This window comes from Vanacampus margaritifer, chromosome 15 (assembly GCF_051991255.1).
Source record: "Vanacampus margaritifer isolate UIUO_Vmar chromosome 15, RoL_Vmar_1.0, whole genome shotgun sequence".
Lineage (NCBI taxonomy): Eukaryota > Metazoa > Chordata > Actinopteri > Syngnathiformes > Syngnathidae > Vanacampus > Vanacampus margaritifer.
This window is the reverse complement of record NC_135446.1, coordinates 17386560-17404132: the sequence shown is the minus strand read 5'-3', so window position 1 is coordinate 17404132 and position 17573 is coordinate 17386560. Positions and strand designations below refer to the sequence as shown.

The 17573-nt window shown below is 42.9% G+C and overlaps 1 protein-coding gene across 5 annotated transcripts in view; it reads right to left on the bottom strand.

The window, feature by feature from the left end:
• nlgn2a (neuroligin 2a) overlaps positions 1–17573 on the bottom strand; it is a 68751-nt gene that overhangs the window by 10783 nt on the left and 40395 nt on the right. For all 5 annotated transcript variants that reach the window (XM_077545218.1, XM_077545220.1, XM_077545219.1 and 2 more), the window contains one exon: positions 14501–14650. In XM_077545218.1, the coding sequence (XP_077401344.1) occupies positions 14501–14650 (150 nt within the window). The remainder of the gene's footprint in view (positions 1–14500; positions 14651–17573) is intronic.

Sequence of the window (17573 nt, the reverse complement as noted above, 5' to 3'; positions counted from 1 at the left end):
GCATAGAACATATTATTGGCAAATACATTTTTGGGGTTGATATATAATATCTAACAGTCCTGAAAGTTCGTCTGTTGACATTTGCCTTCATAATTGCTGCTTAATATCTTCGATTGTTCCACCAAAGCAAGCCAATATGTTCTATTGATCCTAATTAGACTCTCCATTAGGTGAGCGTGAAAAGGTCGCCCATTAAATCCATACAGTGAAGGTCGATCACACGGACAAAGCTGACTGCAATCACGCAGGTTCATAAAATGAAACATCAATAAAGAGATGCATTCCAATTTTCCTTTGACGGTTGAAGCAGCACGAGAGTACAACTGCAGCAACCCGCTTGAGTCCATCTCACCGAGCACATTCATCCTAATCTGACAAGATGCTCGGACAAAAGTGACGGTGTGCGGTGCGAGAGATGAAAGCGGAGCGTGAATAGGCTTTAAAATGGCTGTGGTTAAAAAAAAAGGGGGGGGGCTGAGGGGAGGATAGTGGATGTTCTGTGAAGCCCGGACAGAGGAACACTGTTTCATCTGACTCCAAGATACCGGGCACAAAGGCCGGACCTCCTGTGCCATGCAAATACACTTTTGCCTCTTGAACCTTCCCCCCATTTGCACTCTTGAACACGCAGGCTGTATACACGCACAGTGATGACCCTTCCCCTGCTGCTGTGACATCATAATGCAGTAGAATGCCATTTTCAAATCACTTAACAATTTGCTTGTGTTTGTACAAAACTGGCATGGGAAGCTGACCTAGAAAAAAATGGCCTATTAAATCAGCATCGCAATATTAACTCATTCACTGCCATTGACGGCTATAGACGTCAAAAACAATTTCTGTTAGTTTTACATTTTTTTCCACTTTTGTTAACAAGAGTATGAAAACCTAAAAAAAAAATGTATTGTACATTTGGAACATATCAAATTTGTGATTAATCTTGAGTTAACTAGTGAAGTCATGTGATTAATTACAATAAAAAAAATTAAAAATCGCCTGGTGCCCCTAATTAAAAAAAAAGAGAAGAAAAGATTATTAAAAATTAGGGGTGTCAGATAATTAAATGTTTTAATTGTAATTTATCGCATGACTTCAAGAGTTAACTCACGATTAATTACAAATTTTATATCTGTTCTAAATGGACAACATAATTTTTTTTTCAGGTTTTCATACTCTTGCTAACAAAAGTGGAAATAAATGTGAAACTAATAGAAATAGTTCAAATGAATTTTTGACGTCTATAGCCGTCAATGGAAGTGAATGAGTTAGTGGGAAAAAAAAGTCACAATTAAAGACTATTTTTCAAAATTGCTCTGGAAGTATCTCTCAGGAAAAAATAAACCACAGAGAGGAGACAGGATTGTAAAAATGCTGGCCCATTCTTCTGCTATGTGTTTTCTCTCAATGGATTTCCTTTTAAGCTTTTTCAATATTGTTTTGATGTCTTCACAAGCTGTGTGTGTGTGTGTGTGTGTGTGTGTGTGTGTGTGTGTGTGTGTGTGTGGACGCAAGCGAAAGCAGGCCAGCTCCCAGCAGAGCACATACGCATGTTTGAGTGTGTTTAACATGCACTGCGCTCGCTCCCTGTGAGCTTGGCTTCCCAGGTGGACATTCCGCATCATCACTACAAGTGATGTGAACCGTCATCGCATCAAGATTGGCAAAAAGCTCAAATTGACCTCATCAGGTTGTGCAGATGTACGTTGTTTTTTTTTTTTTTGAATGGTTAGTGCGCGTGGGAGCTAAAAGTCGAGCGTTGATATTGTGCTGCAAAATGCTGCAATACTTGAAACAGAGCTGGCCTAGATTTTGGGACTCCTCCACCCCCCCCCCCTCCCCCCTCCTCCTTGGCTGCAGCACGGTGCAGTTTAGCTGAGCTTGGAGCTTGTTCAGCTTGTGTCATTCATGCTTGTTGCCACATTTTGTTTCAAAAGCACAATAAGCGTGACGAGTCGACGGCTCTCTCTCCTCGCATATACATCACCCAAGCGTGCCAGCGCATGATCAACGGCTTTTGTGTTGCTGTCCAAACAAAACAAAGACATGAATCACACATGCCGGTCCAATCTGCTGTGCATTAATTATTGCCCGATCATTTATAGTCCGCCTCCTGTAAAAAAAAAAAGAAAAAAGGAAGTGTCATAAAACCCACCACACATACGGCGGAACGAGACTTAACTAGACAATCATGAACAAAATAATTAATAGTGACTAAAAACTGCAACCCTGAGTTTGTCCGATTTTATTAATTTTTATTTTCTTTCTTTCGGACGTGTCATTACAACAGACTTCACCGCTCACAACTCATTTACATCAACAACATCTGAAAAAAAAGGACTTATGGGTTAAAGCCTTGGCTCATTGAACCCCCATCACTTTTTGTTTTTTTTGCATATTAATCTCAGTTATCTGTTATTTTAATGTATTAATAACCAATTTAATGTATCGAAAATGTACTTGTACACTGTCAGGGGTGCTAAAAAAACATCATTGCGCTGATATTGTATTATACGCCACCTATCTTGGTTTAGCGGCGGCTCCCGTGTTAGCAGCTAGCAGTCTTAGCGGCTAACAGTGTTAGCGGCTAACAGTGTTAGCGGCTTACAGCGTTAGTGCCCCATAAACTGTAGGCTGGCGAGAGCCGTCAGATTACTTTTCAAAGGCAGTTCAGTAGACGTAAATGACTGAACACTTGTTTGCTGGCAGTCTGACACTTTTGCCTTTCTGACTGATCGGTTTTAAACGAAACAGGCTAGCTTACTGAAATGAGCTGTTTTAGTGGGGGAAAAGACCAAAAACCGAAGACGGACCAAAATCTCTGGGAAATTTGTATAAAATGTCACTAATGTTTTAGAAAGGAAAATAACTGCTGCTAAGCACAGTTTAAATTTAAGCAACTCAAATAAATAATACTTAAAAAATGTTGATTGTTCAACCAGCCATCTAAAAATGAAAAACAGTTGGGCTTTCATTATTCATTGACAATTTATAATTGTTCTTTAACCAAGCAAAACGAAATATTGTTTTTATTTTGATGCCTGTTGTCAGCGTTTAGCGGCGGCTAGCAGTGCTAGTGGCTAGCAGTGCTAGTGACTAGCAGTGCTAGCGGCTAGCAGCGCTAGTGGCTGGCAGATCCATCGTTGCAAAGGCAGTGTAATAGACATACATGACTGTACACTTTTGACGCTCACAGCCTGAACAGCTGCCGTTCCTCAAATGTGCCGTTTTAGCCGGCAAAATCGCGACTGTGGTTCTGACGTCGCTTCGTCTCAGACTAAAATCTATGGGGAGCGATTTAGGTAAAAATTTCACTAATGTTTCTAGAATCTGGAAATGGAAAATAATGCATAATAATATAGTTAAAATATAAATGTAATTTTTAAAAATTATTATTAAATATACATACTTGACTAGCAACTACGTTCTTTTTTAGAACTCCACCAAAAAATGACCAACCTTAGAATTGTGCTACATGCGGCTTGTGATAAATAAAACTGCACACCCCATTGCTTTAAACACTACTAACATAATCTCTTTTAGACAGTTTCCCGTGACCTAGACAATTAATCGTTGCCGAATTAGTGTTGAAATGACGACCCGCGATGACAGACCAAAGTCCTGAGCGAGCGAGGACAAAGCAATGATAACAAAGGTGTCTTCTGGCGGAGGACAACGGACAATGAAGCGAGCAATTTGCAGGGCACAAAGCGAGAGCACCTGTCAGACATCTTGTACGGCATTTATCTACGAGCGCACCCTTTTTTGTAAGGAATTAGACCACGTCTGAATGGGTCCGAATACGCCGCCTTTCCCGACCAACCGCTATTCATGTCAATTCAGCTGGCCGGTGTACAGTTCGGGGGGGCGAATAAACCATGCCAAAGCTTGCGCTGTAAATCAGTCGCCTTCACCGTAAAGGATATTAAATGCATCGTCAGGCTGTAAACGTGAGTTCAAGTGCAATCGATCGGCCGGTCGTCGCCAAACGGGAGAACAAGAAATCAGAACGCGGGTCGGCCGGGCCGCTTTTTTATTCATGGCGAATGAATGGAATTACATGGATTGGGTAGCGTATAAACGCAGGGTCCGGACCGCTGTGTCGCAACGCCACTTCGAGTCGCACCCAGGGGTGAGGAAGTGTTATAAATATGACTGTGAATGAAAGTAACGTGCCGAGTCAAAAAGACTTTGGTGAAATATTGAAAGGTAGCGAGAGGCTGACACGCCGACTGCCATCAAAGACGTCGGAAAGGCCTTGATGAATAATTCATAACGCGGCATGAAAAGATGGGAGGGGAGGCAGCTCAGACGAAAATATACAATGTTCAGATTTAGAATTTAAATCAAGGGAGCTGCCTTAAAAGTTGATAAAAGATGTTGAACTTGAAGAGAAATGTTTTTTTATAGATTCCAGTCTGATGCTGCGGCGTAAAGGATTAATCACATTCGGGGCCGGAGCGGAGGGGTTTCATCTTCACCGGACCCATGAGTGTTTTTCTTTTTGCCCAAAGTTCTGAAATGGTCGGAGACAGAAGAGCAAAGTTATTGAAATCTTGAATTTGGACTTCCTTCTCGTTTAAACCAACAACCGAAAAGAAAAAGAGAGAAAGTCTCCCGCCCGGGACAATTGGACTCATCCTAGCCAGAGTTGCTCGCTATTTGGCAGCCTCACGGCACTGATTAAAGTGATCAATGGGGAAGCTGGCTCCCTATTTGGCAGGCAGAGGGGGGATGTGCCACAACTCAGCCTGCCAGATTAATAAATACATCATTGCAAGTACTGGTTTTAAAATTAGGGTGAAATAAGCACTGGGATCTTTTCTCATTGAAATGAATGGAAATGCCATTCATTTGTTCCAACCGTCCCAAAACAAGCGTATTAAAAATAATAAAACATATACACATACAAAATAAAAAAATAAAGAATAAAAAAAGAGAGCAATGATGATGACATGTCAAATCGGTAAAATTACCGAATGAACAATACTGAGCTCTCCAGGAAAAAAAAAAAAAAAAAAAAATAATAAAACAGTTTTTGTCACGGTCTCTCCTGCGATGCACATTGCGCTGCTCCTTCTGGTGTGCCCGCCTTAGCCACATGGGGGCAGTATAACACTATAATGTGTTCCGTTCTACGTAGAGGATAAAGATTTGTGACGATAGCTATATTTACAAACAGGGTAAAAAAATAAAGGATGATAAATAATGCTGTGTTTTGACATTAACAATATAGATATGTTTATCCTTCCATTTTTAACGACAATTGCGTTTTTTTCCCGCTGCTGTCGTTTCCCCTCGACTCTTCCTCTTGTTCACCAGTCCCCTCCTTCTGTCTCTTCTTTCGGTGTCTCTGGAGTTATTAGTCTGCTAATTACCTCTCGCTATCCCTCATTTACCCTCAGAATGCATTTTTTCTCTGATTATAAAGAGAAAATGACAAGGGGGCCTATTGCTGATTAGAATAGGGGATTGCAGTGTTTCCCACAGATTTCAAATCAATTTGGGTGGGTTTACTCCGGCGGGGGGGGGGGGGGGGGTCTATATATATATATATATATATATATAAGTCGAAGTGTAAGCGGCCTCAGGAGGGAGATGGAGGAACTCAGGGTGTCTCATTAGGAAACGTTGGGCATGTGCCATTTTTATTTTCCGAAACATCTCCAGGATGCCACATTAGGATAATTAACGACCTGAAAGATTTCCTCTATCAGCTCCAGGATGTCCGAGCAGAAATGCTTTGTTATCACTTTGAGCAAGAACCTGCCCGAGAGGCTCTTTTCCAAACGCTTCCCGAGGCGTGGTTTATATCAGCGCCTGAGTTGTAAACATCTGGATAAAAGGCAGACGCCATTTGTCAAAGACGTGCTGCGTCGCTCAGGGTTTCTGAGGACACATGCTGATGAAAGTTTGACAGATGATGCGCGCCGTCTCCTAACATTGCACACGCCGGCACCAAATACAGCGGCACATTAGTAAATTGGAATATGGTGTGAAACTATTTATTCCAGGAGTTTAATTTTCCCACGCCACACTGGATTGATGGGAAGCATCGTAGACAGGCAGACTACTGGCAGGACACAACACATGTGCTTGCTTGGCATTTGCAAAGCTTCCATTTAGAGGCGGTTACATAATTTGCATTTGCACACGCAACACCCTCTTGTGTAATTAAATTACCATCCTATGCATCTATTTTTAGGCAGAGTAAATATCTGGTGACTATTAAGCAGGGTAAACCTTACATTAGTGTTTTCCAAACAAATCTGTTCTAAATGAACAATAAAAGGCATTTTTCAAGTTTATCATTCTCTTGTTAATGAACATAAAAGTGGATAAATATGGTTACGAAAAACAATTGTGGTTGTATTATTTAGTTCATTGATACAGTAACTTAATAGTAAGTTAATCTTTATAGTTGATGGTTAAAAGGAGTGTGGAAAAATTGAGTCATAGATTTGGGGTCGAAATAATTTTCTGCCACTAGGTGGTATTAGTGTTTCATGTTGGACGTTGGTGAAAGGAACACTACATTTTTTTTTTTAAATCCAGATGAATTGGTATTTGGAAGTTTACGAATGAGCAGTTCCCACAAATAAATATATTTTTATCACATTAATTATTGCTAAATTATCTTACCGTGATTCATTTACACAATGTTGTATTAAAAATAAAGCAAGAATTTAAATACTATTTAAATGATGAATGCCTTTGAACATTGTATTTAATACTATTTAAGGCCTTGTTTTTAATGACTTTTTAACTAATTTGCTCCCCAAAACGTATAAATACACTTTAAAAAATATATATTACCAGTGTCCCAAAAGCATATATAAACGTTTTTTGTTTTTTTTTATGTTTTTTTATGCTATAGCATACAGAAGGCTTTGATGCAGCCTCTGAACTGAAGAGAACGCTCTTAGCAATGGTAGTTACGGCCAGCTGGCGGCAGCAGAGTATAAGAGATCAACAAGGGCCATTTTGCAAAAAGTTATATTCACCAATGTTTTTAACAGGTTTGTGAATAATAATGAAACGTGGCTATATTCTAATGCTAATTGCTGCAAAAAAGAAACAGATAGAAATACACTTTTTTTTCTGATAAAAGACTCTAATCTTACTTTTGGTAGGTTCCATGTTTTATAGCAATAGACCATAACATTCTGTGGGCCTTGCAAAATCAGTCAAAATCCAAGTAAAACAGCCGGGAGCAAAGGGGGTTGCTTCAGTGACTGAGTTAATGACCTGTGGAAACCCTGTTAAAAAATGTTGGTCTGTGCTGATTTTTTTTTTTGGGGGGGGGGGGTACTTTGAGTTTGAGCGCCGCTGCTCTAAAGCAATGTTTCCCAAGAATGCAAAAGACATGCTGAATGATGGCGGTCTTCATCCACTGATCCACACAATTATTACCTGCAGCTGTGTTTACATCGAGTGGGAGGAAACAACAATAAAGTAACCTTGGCTTTTCCCTTGAACCACGCCGCCTCGCCGCGCACGCCACTCAAACCCCCGCGACATGGGAAGCCGTAGATGTGGGGGTTGAGGATTCGAATTAGACTGCTTCATAATTCATTAGCAACCTTGACAAGGGGAGATGGAGGGGAGGGGAGGGAAGGGGGGGGGGGCTCCAGAACATCGATTTCCGTCATGTTGGGGTCAGCCGCACACGAACGTGACTCGGCTGCGGCTGCTTGAGCTCGCGTCACAGGCTCGTCTCATTGATTAGAAGCTACAAGCAGAACAGGCGTTGTTGGGATGGTGGCGTGATGTGGATCATGCTGGGTGCGACTCAGCCTCTTTTGTTCGTCACTTAGTGTTTTACTTGATGCTAATTTATAGCACCAAACTTTCGGTAGCCCACCACTCCCATAAAGAGTCGGTCCAGTAGCTATGTTGGTATCTAACTCCAAATGGCTTCTTAATGCACAACAGTGTTAGCATTGAACACAAAATGCTAAATGCTAAATGATTTCACTTTCCTTTCTTTGGTCCTTCCTCGGGTCTCCTGACGGCCTCACGACTCTGGCTGGAAGCGTTCGGTTTAGGTGAACGGTATGGGATTTTTTTAATAGGTTTTAGGTGAACTAATAAATACACACACACTCACCCACATACAAAAAAGAAAAAGAAAAAAAAGAGCAATGATGATGACATGTCAAATCTGTAAAATTACCGAATGAACAATACTGAGCTCTCCAGAAAAAGAGAAAAGAAAAAAAAAAGCTAAATGTCCTCCATTGTCTTTCTATCCGCCTACACATCCTGTGCTGGAACAAACCAGGATTTACAGTTCCCAAGCTGAAATGGACTGCACCACAAATGATTGGACTCGGGTTCCATCACGGCTTTGCCTCCTCCTCTGCATTCATGAATGCGCGTCTTGGTCTCTCCGTGCCAGTTCCGCTACGGATCGATGTCTCCCGCGGGACACCTCAGGCAATCAGGAAGAGCTGATTGCTGTCCCGTTTTCTTCCCACGTCCCTCCTTTTCCAATCTCACCGGGCAGGTCGCTCGGCACGCATCCAACCGCCGACAGAACCCTCGCCTCGGCTCACTGGGAATGCTTAGTCCCCTTATCTTTCATTCCGTCCACGAGGACAATCAGTTCAGAATTGCGAGTGAAATTTGAACATTTGAAAAGTTGAATCCTTTACGGATTTTTTTTTTCAAGGTTTTGAAGGCGAGGAGGTGGCCCGAGGTTCTGAACCAGCCTGACCCAAGCGCTAAAGGATGGATATACTAACCTGTTGCATATGCATAAATCACAATTCAAACTAGGGCCCGACTGATATGCATTTTCGGAATTCCGGTATTAAGCAGAAAAAATCCGATAACCAATTAATCGGACGATTATGCTTCTTTTACATTATATCAACAGAATTCCCCTCGGAGATCTCCGTTTCCACCTGCACATGATCATTGACTTGCTAAGAAGTCTTCCAAAGATGGCGGAAGAAAATCAAGAGCATGCCGCAAGGAATTTCAGCACTTGACGCGTCTGTATGATAGCAAGAATGCTGCAGGGCTCCTTGCAGTGTTTGGCTGCATTCACTTCATGCATTATCCATACGGTGGATCTTATGCATTAATCAACAGCGGGTGCTAATCTGCAATTGTCAGGAAACAGAAGATGAGGTTGCTCATGTTGGATACGGTGGGTATAAGAAGTCTACACGTCGCTGTTCAAATGCCAGTTTTTTGGTGTTCTAAAAACAGATCACAAATCTTTTCAAAGTTTTATCATCTGTAGATCGTTATTGAATTCGATGGAGTCTTTTTTGATAGAGAAATCAATCGACCAATGTGGTTGCACAAGTGTGCACACCCTCCCATAACTGGAATGTGGCTGTGTTCAGAATTCAAATGAGTTCACACCTGCCACCATTTAACTCATTTGCTCCCCAAAACGTATAAATACGTTCCATGTTAAATATTACCATGCGCTCAAAGACACATTTATGTCGTTTTTAATGCTAGAGGATACAGAAGGCTTTGATGCAGCCTCGGAACTGACGGGAACGGTTGAATCAATGGCAGTTATTACAAAAACGGCCAGCAGGTGGCAGCGGAGTATAAGAGATCAACCAGGGCCATGTTGCAAAAAAGCTCTTTTGACTGTTTTCAACAGGTTTGTGAATAATGCTGAAACGTGGCTATATGCTAATGCTAATTGCTGCAAAACGGAAACAGATCTTCTTTTCTTTTGGTAGGTTTCATGTTTTTATAGCAATAGGACACAATATTCTGTGGGCCTTGCAAAATCAGTCACAATCCAGTAAAACAGCCCGGAGCGAAGGAGGTTGCTTCAGTAAAATACCCCTGATTAACACAAAATAAAGTTCAGATGTTGCAGTAGGCTTTCACTGGCTTTTTTTGGGCTCCATAGCAAAAGTCTGAAGATTTTGTGGTAACACTGAATGTTGTTTTTATGAAACTCGATAATTCTTCAAAACAAAAAAAACTGTGAACGCCTACTGTTCATAATTCTCCAAATCTTCCAAATAGCAGTCAGCATCACCACCAATTTTTAACTCTTTGACTGACCGACGTTTTCAGAAAAGGGATGCCGTGGGTGCCAGCCGATTTAAGCATTTTGACTGATCTTTCAAGGTCCACAGAAAACGTTGTGTTTGGACTATGGAAACACACATACTATCAAATGAAAGATTGGACTCTCATCTTTCATCAGAAAAAAAAGTTTGTTTCTACCTTATTCCGTTTTTGAGTAATCAACAATAGAAAATGGTTAGTTTCACCTCTGCTTTGAAACAAACGTCTTTTAACGTCTTTGGCACTCCTCCATAGGATTTTACTAAACGTTATTTAACGTTTTTGGCAGTCAAAGAGTTAAAACGCTTGATCTTGGTCTCATCCGAACAGAGGTGTGTAGACTTCTTAAACCTAAGCAGGAGAAGAATTCCAAGAATTCCTATATATTGTCGTCCCGCACCACATCCAATGGCCTAATCTGGAGGGCGGGAAGGAAAAGGAAAGACTGCCAAGCAGTTTGATCGGGCGCCAAGTCCCGTTTTGCTTCTTCCGCCACTCGCATCTGCTCAAGGGCCATTCGGAACCCTCCAAAAAGTCACCTGGACGTCAATGTCGGAAAACGACACTTGCGTTTATGGAACTCGGAGCACAGGACGCGAGTAGCCAGAATTCCTCCTGTTGCTTTTGTCAGCAGATATTGAAAACAAAGTGAGGCAGTTCCATCGGCAGCCCATAAATGCCCACGCCGTGGTACCGACGAACCCAATGCCAAACACAGCAGAAAGCAAGTCCCGTCCTGTGGCGAGACATTACCTGGGCCGCACTCAAGCATCTTGATTGCCATATGTTGTTTACCTGCGCCGAAGCCAGCAGACAATCCTTGCCGGGAAGAAGTCAAGTTGCGCGAGTCGCTCGTCCATGAAGACGCGCTTGGGTGGACGAACCTCATCAATCACCCTCGGGATGAACTCAAATAGAGAGCGGCAGCGCGGCGCTCCGACGGTTTAGCACGTCCGCCTCTCGGTTTTGAGGTTGCCTGTTCTAATCTCGGCTCCCTCTCTGGAGTTTGACGGTCGACTGTACTCATTCTGGTTGTTTACATTAGATTACAGCCTTCTGAAAATATTCCCCAAATAGCGGCGCCATCCCCACGGGGAGAACGCCGTCGTCTGGCGGTTATCCCGGGAGCGCAGCGTGATGACTCAAAGCGCTGTCATCTCGGCGTAATGATGATCAATCCCGGCTATTAGCGGCCCGCAGCTCCCCGCCGACGACGCTCTTGACACGGGAAACACGCATCCGCCTAATCGGTCCCATAACTCCCACTTTTTGCGGCGCGCCCGTAGCAAAAGTGGGCCACAATGAGGAGGGACGGAGATGAAGGAGCGCCGCAGGTAACCCCGAGTCGTAAACAGTCAACTAGCGAACGTGCCTTTGACTCGATACCGGCGGAGATCACTGATTGGCGGTGAGGAAAACGTCAAACTGGACAAAGTACGACTGTGTCTTCTTGTCTGCATGTGAATGTTGCATTTTTTTTATCCAATCAGATTTCAGCATCTATGTGTTGCCATGCCAATCTAATCTGCCTAGGAGTTCAAATTTGTCTTTACAGGGGCAGATCAATGGCTCCTAATGACATCTGTCCTGTGATTGGCTAGTCAGAGCAAAACTGCTGGACAGCATTCCCGCCAAATGTTGCTTCTAAGTTTTATTATTTCAGGTACTTTTTATTCTCCAAATATTTTTGATGTGCACAAACTCCCTCATAATACAGCGGAGTCAGTTAGTGCACATGGAGAAAAAAACTTGCCTGCCATTCCATGGGTTCAAATCCAGGATGGAACACATTTTTTCACTTCAATTTCTAAAATAGTCATTGTTCAATTTTTTATTTTTTTTTAATGTCTTTTGACATGAAGTGTTTTTGACATTATAAACCCACTAAATCTCCATTCATTTTCGATGACATTCACGATGACAGCAAGTGGCGGACCTGAGACCACTAAACAGGAGTCGACGGTTCCAATCCCACCTTAGACAGATTGCAGTTCAAGTGTTCTACAATTAATGCTTTGTAACTTTCACATCATTTATCTTTCAATTTACGCATTCAGCTTACATTCCGCTATCCGGCATTCCCATGGAATTCCTCCCGAAATTGCACTTTTGTCTAGTATCTAAATTAGTATTCAGGATGTCCGATACGTCTTTTTTTTTTCTATTCTTCTCATTTCTAGTTCCTGATTGCAAAACGGCCACGAGATGACGGCTGATACCGTGAGTGCTGATACCTTGAAACAGGCCATCTCTGGGTGAGTATGATGTTTGATAAATATTGATTTTGAACTGCTCTAGATGATTTGCATATGTATTATGTATGTGCGTGGCACCAAACTCAAGTCTCATACTGTATATTGAGTGGAGGGGACTTTGCGCATCAATTCTTGAGGGGGTAACTATGGAAACTGAGAGTTTCGTGTGTGTGTATGTGTGTGTGTGTTTGTGTGAGTGTATTGATCCATTGGGTGTGTGTGTGTGTGTGTGTGTGTATCATGGCCAACGTGCTTGAGTTGTTCTGCCTGCGCGTCTGGAAATTGTCCCTCTGGTCATGTCAGGTTGCTCTCACACCGCTGCCTGATACCACACGCGCACATACACGCTCGCCGGACAAAGTTTTGCTCTGATTAACCAATCACAGGACAGGAAAATGATGATGTCATCAGGAGTCGGTGATCTAGCCCTGTAAGGATGAATATGAAATCTGATAATAAAAAAAAAAAAAAAAACGTTCCCATTTATAACTAACACTCCTGATTCTGAGGGCCCTGGGCAGATTAGATCGGCATGGCAACACATGGACGCTGAAATCTGATTGGATAAAAAAAAAATGGAATATTCACATTTACATACTAGAAGCAGTGCAGTCAATGGAAACGCTGGCAAATGAAGACAATAGACCAGGGGTGGCCAAGTTGGGTCCTCGAGAGTCCTCGAGAGTCTCCCTCATCCAGCGCAGCTGAATCTAATGATCAGGTGTGTTAGTGGTGAGAAACATGGAAAACGGGGGCTCTCGAGGACTAAACTTGGGAATAAAGAGAAAAGGCCTTGCTGGCCCTGCTCGTCCCACCAACCGGCTTGATAGCAACTCCTTGCGTGTGTGTGTGTGTTTAAGAGCAATTTTAAACAAGCAATTCTCCAGCCGACATTTTGCACGTTGCACTCCTCGGGGACGCGAGGATGCCATATCTGCAGCGAGACGCACGCACACACACGTCTCAAGAGTGTGCAACAACACGGGCTCTGCCGCACACTGAAGCGGCTCTGCGGGTTTTATTTTTAGCATGGCAGGCAAATCCGCCCCCCCCCCCGCCTCCCCCTTCCTGCTCTCTGGCCTCCCTCTCATCTCTCTCCTGCCATCACTTCTCTCATCTCTCACCCTCATCTTTGTGTGTGCGCGCTTCCATGCCCTCTGCTCCCTCAGCCATTGATCACGTGCGAATGGATGCCTCGTCTGACTTTCATCTCCCTTCCTTGGGTTTTTATGACGGCTGTGGCCGAGCGGCCTGAAGTCGAGCGGCCCGTTACGTATTTAACGCTGCGGAGAATTGTTGTATGCTCTTTGTATGTATTGCTGCTCCGTTTGAATGAATTTCCTTTCTTTGATCCTTCCTCGGGTCTCCTGACGGCCTCACGACTCTGGCTGGAAGTGTTCGGTTTAGGTGAACGGTATGGGATTTTTTAAATAGGCTTTAGGTGAACTAATGAATACACACTCACCCACATCCAAAATAAAAAAAATAAAAAAAGAGAGAGCAATGATGATGACATGTCAAATTGGTAAAATTACCGAATGAACAATACTGAGCTCTCGCGAGGGAAAAAAAATAATAATAAAAAAAAAATAATAATAAATTAATGAATGATTTCAGCTTCATAGAGAAAACACAAACATCCTTTTGAATAAATCAAATATTAACTCTTTGACTGCCAGACGTTTTCAGAAAAGGGATGCCATGGGTGCCAGCCGATTTAAGCATTTTTGACTGATCTTTCAAGGTCCACAGAAAATTATGTGTTTGGACTATGGAAACACACATACTACCAAATGAAAGATTGGACTCTCATCTTTCATCAGAAAAAAAAGTTTGTTTCTACCTTATTCCGTTTTTCAGTAATCAACAATAAAAAATGGTTAATTTCACCTGTGTTTTGAAAAAACGTATTTTAACGTCTTTGGCAGTCCTCCATAGGATTTTACTAAACATTATTTAACGTTTTTGGCAGTCAAAGAGATAACTGAAAAAGGATCGGGCTTCACACATAAATAAAGAATTCACTTGAAATGAAGACTTGACTAAATTTAGAAAAACCTTCACTTTGTAAACAACAACCACTGGTTTAGCTATTTTACGTTTAGCAAGCACACTCGGCCTCTTGTTTGGAAAGCGGCGCCCGTCTCCCAAATTGCAGAGTGACAAAAAAAAAATCCAAAAGCTCCACGACTCACCCAGCACGCCCAGACGATAATTCATGGTCACAACGATGACGTTGCCGTAGGCGGCGAGGACGCTGGCGTCAAACATGTTTCCGGTGCCTTCCATGTACGAGCCGCCATGAATGAACAGCATCACCGGCTTCTTCCTGCGGTCGCGAATATCTGCAGAAGGAGCGTCATTTTGGGTTAGATGTTGCTTTTAATGATAAGAACAAATGGTAACACTTGATTGAGGAGTACTAGAAAGTAGTCGGATGAGTACTTTTAAGGCAATTTAAAATAACACGGTGCAAGCAGTGTTGCTGATTGTCAAGTGATGTGGAGATGCTGGGGAGAAACACAAATTAGAATTTTTTTTTACACGCATTTACTCCTCACTCTTGCTTGCGGGGGGAGAAAAAAAATAGCTTAAGATCATTTAGGTTGTCGATAACAACTGTTCATTTCGAGCTTCTCCTGAAAGCGTATTTAAGTTGATATATTTCTTTTTGTCTCAAAATGATTTCAAGGCCAGCCAGACATGAATGCAGAAACACGAAAATGTGCGAAAATCAGAATAGAGGCAGGAAAAAGTAGCGTTACAAGTTGAAGGGGGGCGGGGGGGGGGGGCACCACCATCAAACATGAAATGTTGGGTGTCCTCTGTCCATTGTTGTCCTTGCTCATGACAGGTCACCAGCTGTTTTTCCATCCTAAATTTCCATAAATCCCACCCCCCTCCGCCACCTTGGCTCGCGCCTCGGCTCTCTCACAAATGTGAAAATCAGTCGGTCGGCGCTGAGCTGCAAGGACAGTTGCATCAACATCTTTCTGGGTCAATTCCCCAGCGCTCCATTTCCAGGAAATGTATTCTCTCGGATGCTATTGTTGAGCGCTGGCTGGCAGGACGGCAACAATGGAAAGATGACGCAAAAGTGTTTTGCATCAACAACAACACATCATAATTGTACTTTAGGAATCCTGTCAGTGCTATCGCGGCTCGTAATGAGGATGATATCAGCTGTTGTTGCCATGGTGACCTGGCATCACCTACTAAGCCAGTATAGTGAAAATGCCTTTTCTTTGCATTGAGCTTTAGACTAAAGTATCTACTTTACCCTTTGGACTCACAGTACACGGTGACATATTGTTCTCTGGAAACAATGCATCCCAAGTACCTGTTTGCAAATCAATACGATTGATCCCCTTCGTTGACCGACGGCTCCCTTGCAGCTGCATTTGAGCTGCTCGAGCCAAGCACGATTGCGTCAAAGAAATGAAAGAAATACTGAGTGCAAGCAAAAATATATAACAGGGGATGCGTTTAGAAATAGCCAATCAAATTCTTACTAATGTTAAATAAGATCTGAACTTAATGGGATTTAGAATTCTTGAGGGTGTGTACACTTTTGCAACTATCTCAAATTCACTTCCCTTTTAGATTTTTTTTCTTTCTCAATTCTGTTGAACATTTTAAAGGTTATATCAGTAAAAGTTTTTAAATAATTTATCGTGGTCTCATTTTTGGGATATCCCCAAAACTTGGCATTTCAACAAGGCAGTCTGAGGGAATTGACCTGGGACTTAATGGTACGAAGAGTGAAAATTGGACCATCACCAGATGAAAGCGGTCCAAAAGGAGCACAGTAAACAGGAAGCAACGAGGCTGAACACGCCGACTCCGTTCGGCAAACTTGAACGAGAGCAGTGGCGAAGGCGCAAGCCGGCAGAAGGCGGGTACCCCGAGGAGCCGCAGCTCGGCTGCAGATGCTCTCAAGCAGAACGGCAGACAATGGCACTATTAGGCCTGCACTCGTGTTCAGCACATCACCCACCGACAACACCCAGGACGCCACCTTCTGCTCCCCTCGCCATCCTGCTGCTTGACTGGTGACTGATGAACATCGAGTCTTGAGACACAACCGCAAAGCTTCGCCTGTCTGCTACCTGAATGCTAATGCCATTTAGCATCTATGTTGCAGCACTTTAACCCTTAAAGAAACAAACGGAACAGCAACAACACAATAAAACACTAGTCACAGTCATATAGTCTTTATCCCCCGCATAGAATGACTAATATTAGTGCTGTACTGATGAGCTAAAAGACGAGTCGAGTGTAAATTCGGCCTTGGGGAAAAGCAAATTTAGAGAAGGTCAAACCAAGATCAACTCTAAAAGTTACAGCGCATTTTCAGGTCAGCATGAAAATTGTGAGTGATGTATATTCATGTGTGTCAGCAGCGGTACCGGCGTCACGTGCATGCAGGTTATTGGGAGGCCACCGTGATGGAGGACCAGAGGTGGAGAGAGACGTGAAGTGATGAATGGGCCCTGATGAGATGCACAGTGGCAGAGCTGGCCCACAGGCCGCCGAGCTGGCCTAAAGACCAATCGTTAGAGAACAATGGATCACGGGGCCGGACTGATTGCATCGGAGATGTGTATGTGTGTGCGGATACGCCTAGGGTGCATTTTTAGATACACTGCCAGCTAAGGTAAGGTTAAATGGATGTGACTGTGTTTAATTGACATATAAACTGACTTGGCCTTTAAACATCAATCACACATGCACAATGTAAAACATATACAAAGTAGGTATTGAGTTTTTGTGTGTTAGCCGGCTAGCTCGTATTAAATTCACCTGTTAAGCAGTTAGTGAAGCCCGGCTAGGCTATCAACGCCTCTTATCACAGCGTTTAGCCACGTGGACGCCGGACGAGAGACCACAGGTTAGCTTAGCGCTAGCTAGCTAGTACAACATAATACAGAGAATTACTGGACCTGGATGTGACTGTGTTTAATGGGAATATAAATTGACTTGGCCTTTAAAAATCAAACACACATGCACAATGTAAAATATATACAAAGTAGATATTGAGTTTTTGTGTGTTAGCCGGCTAGCTCGTATCAAATTCACCTGTTTAGCAGTCAGTGAAGCCCGGCTAGGCTATCAACGCCTCTTATCACAGCGTTTAGCCACCTGGGCGCCGTACGGGAGACGACAGGTTAGCTAGCTAGCTAGTACAACATAATACAGAGAATTACTGGACCTGGATGTGACTGTGTTTAATCGGCATATAAACCAACTTGGCCTTTAAAAATCAAA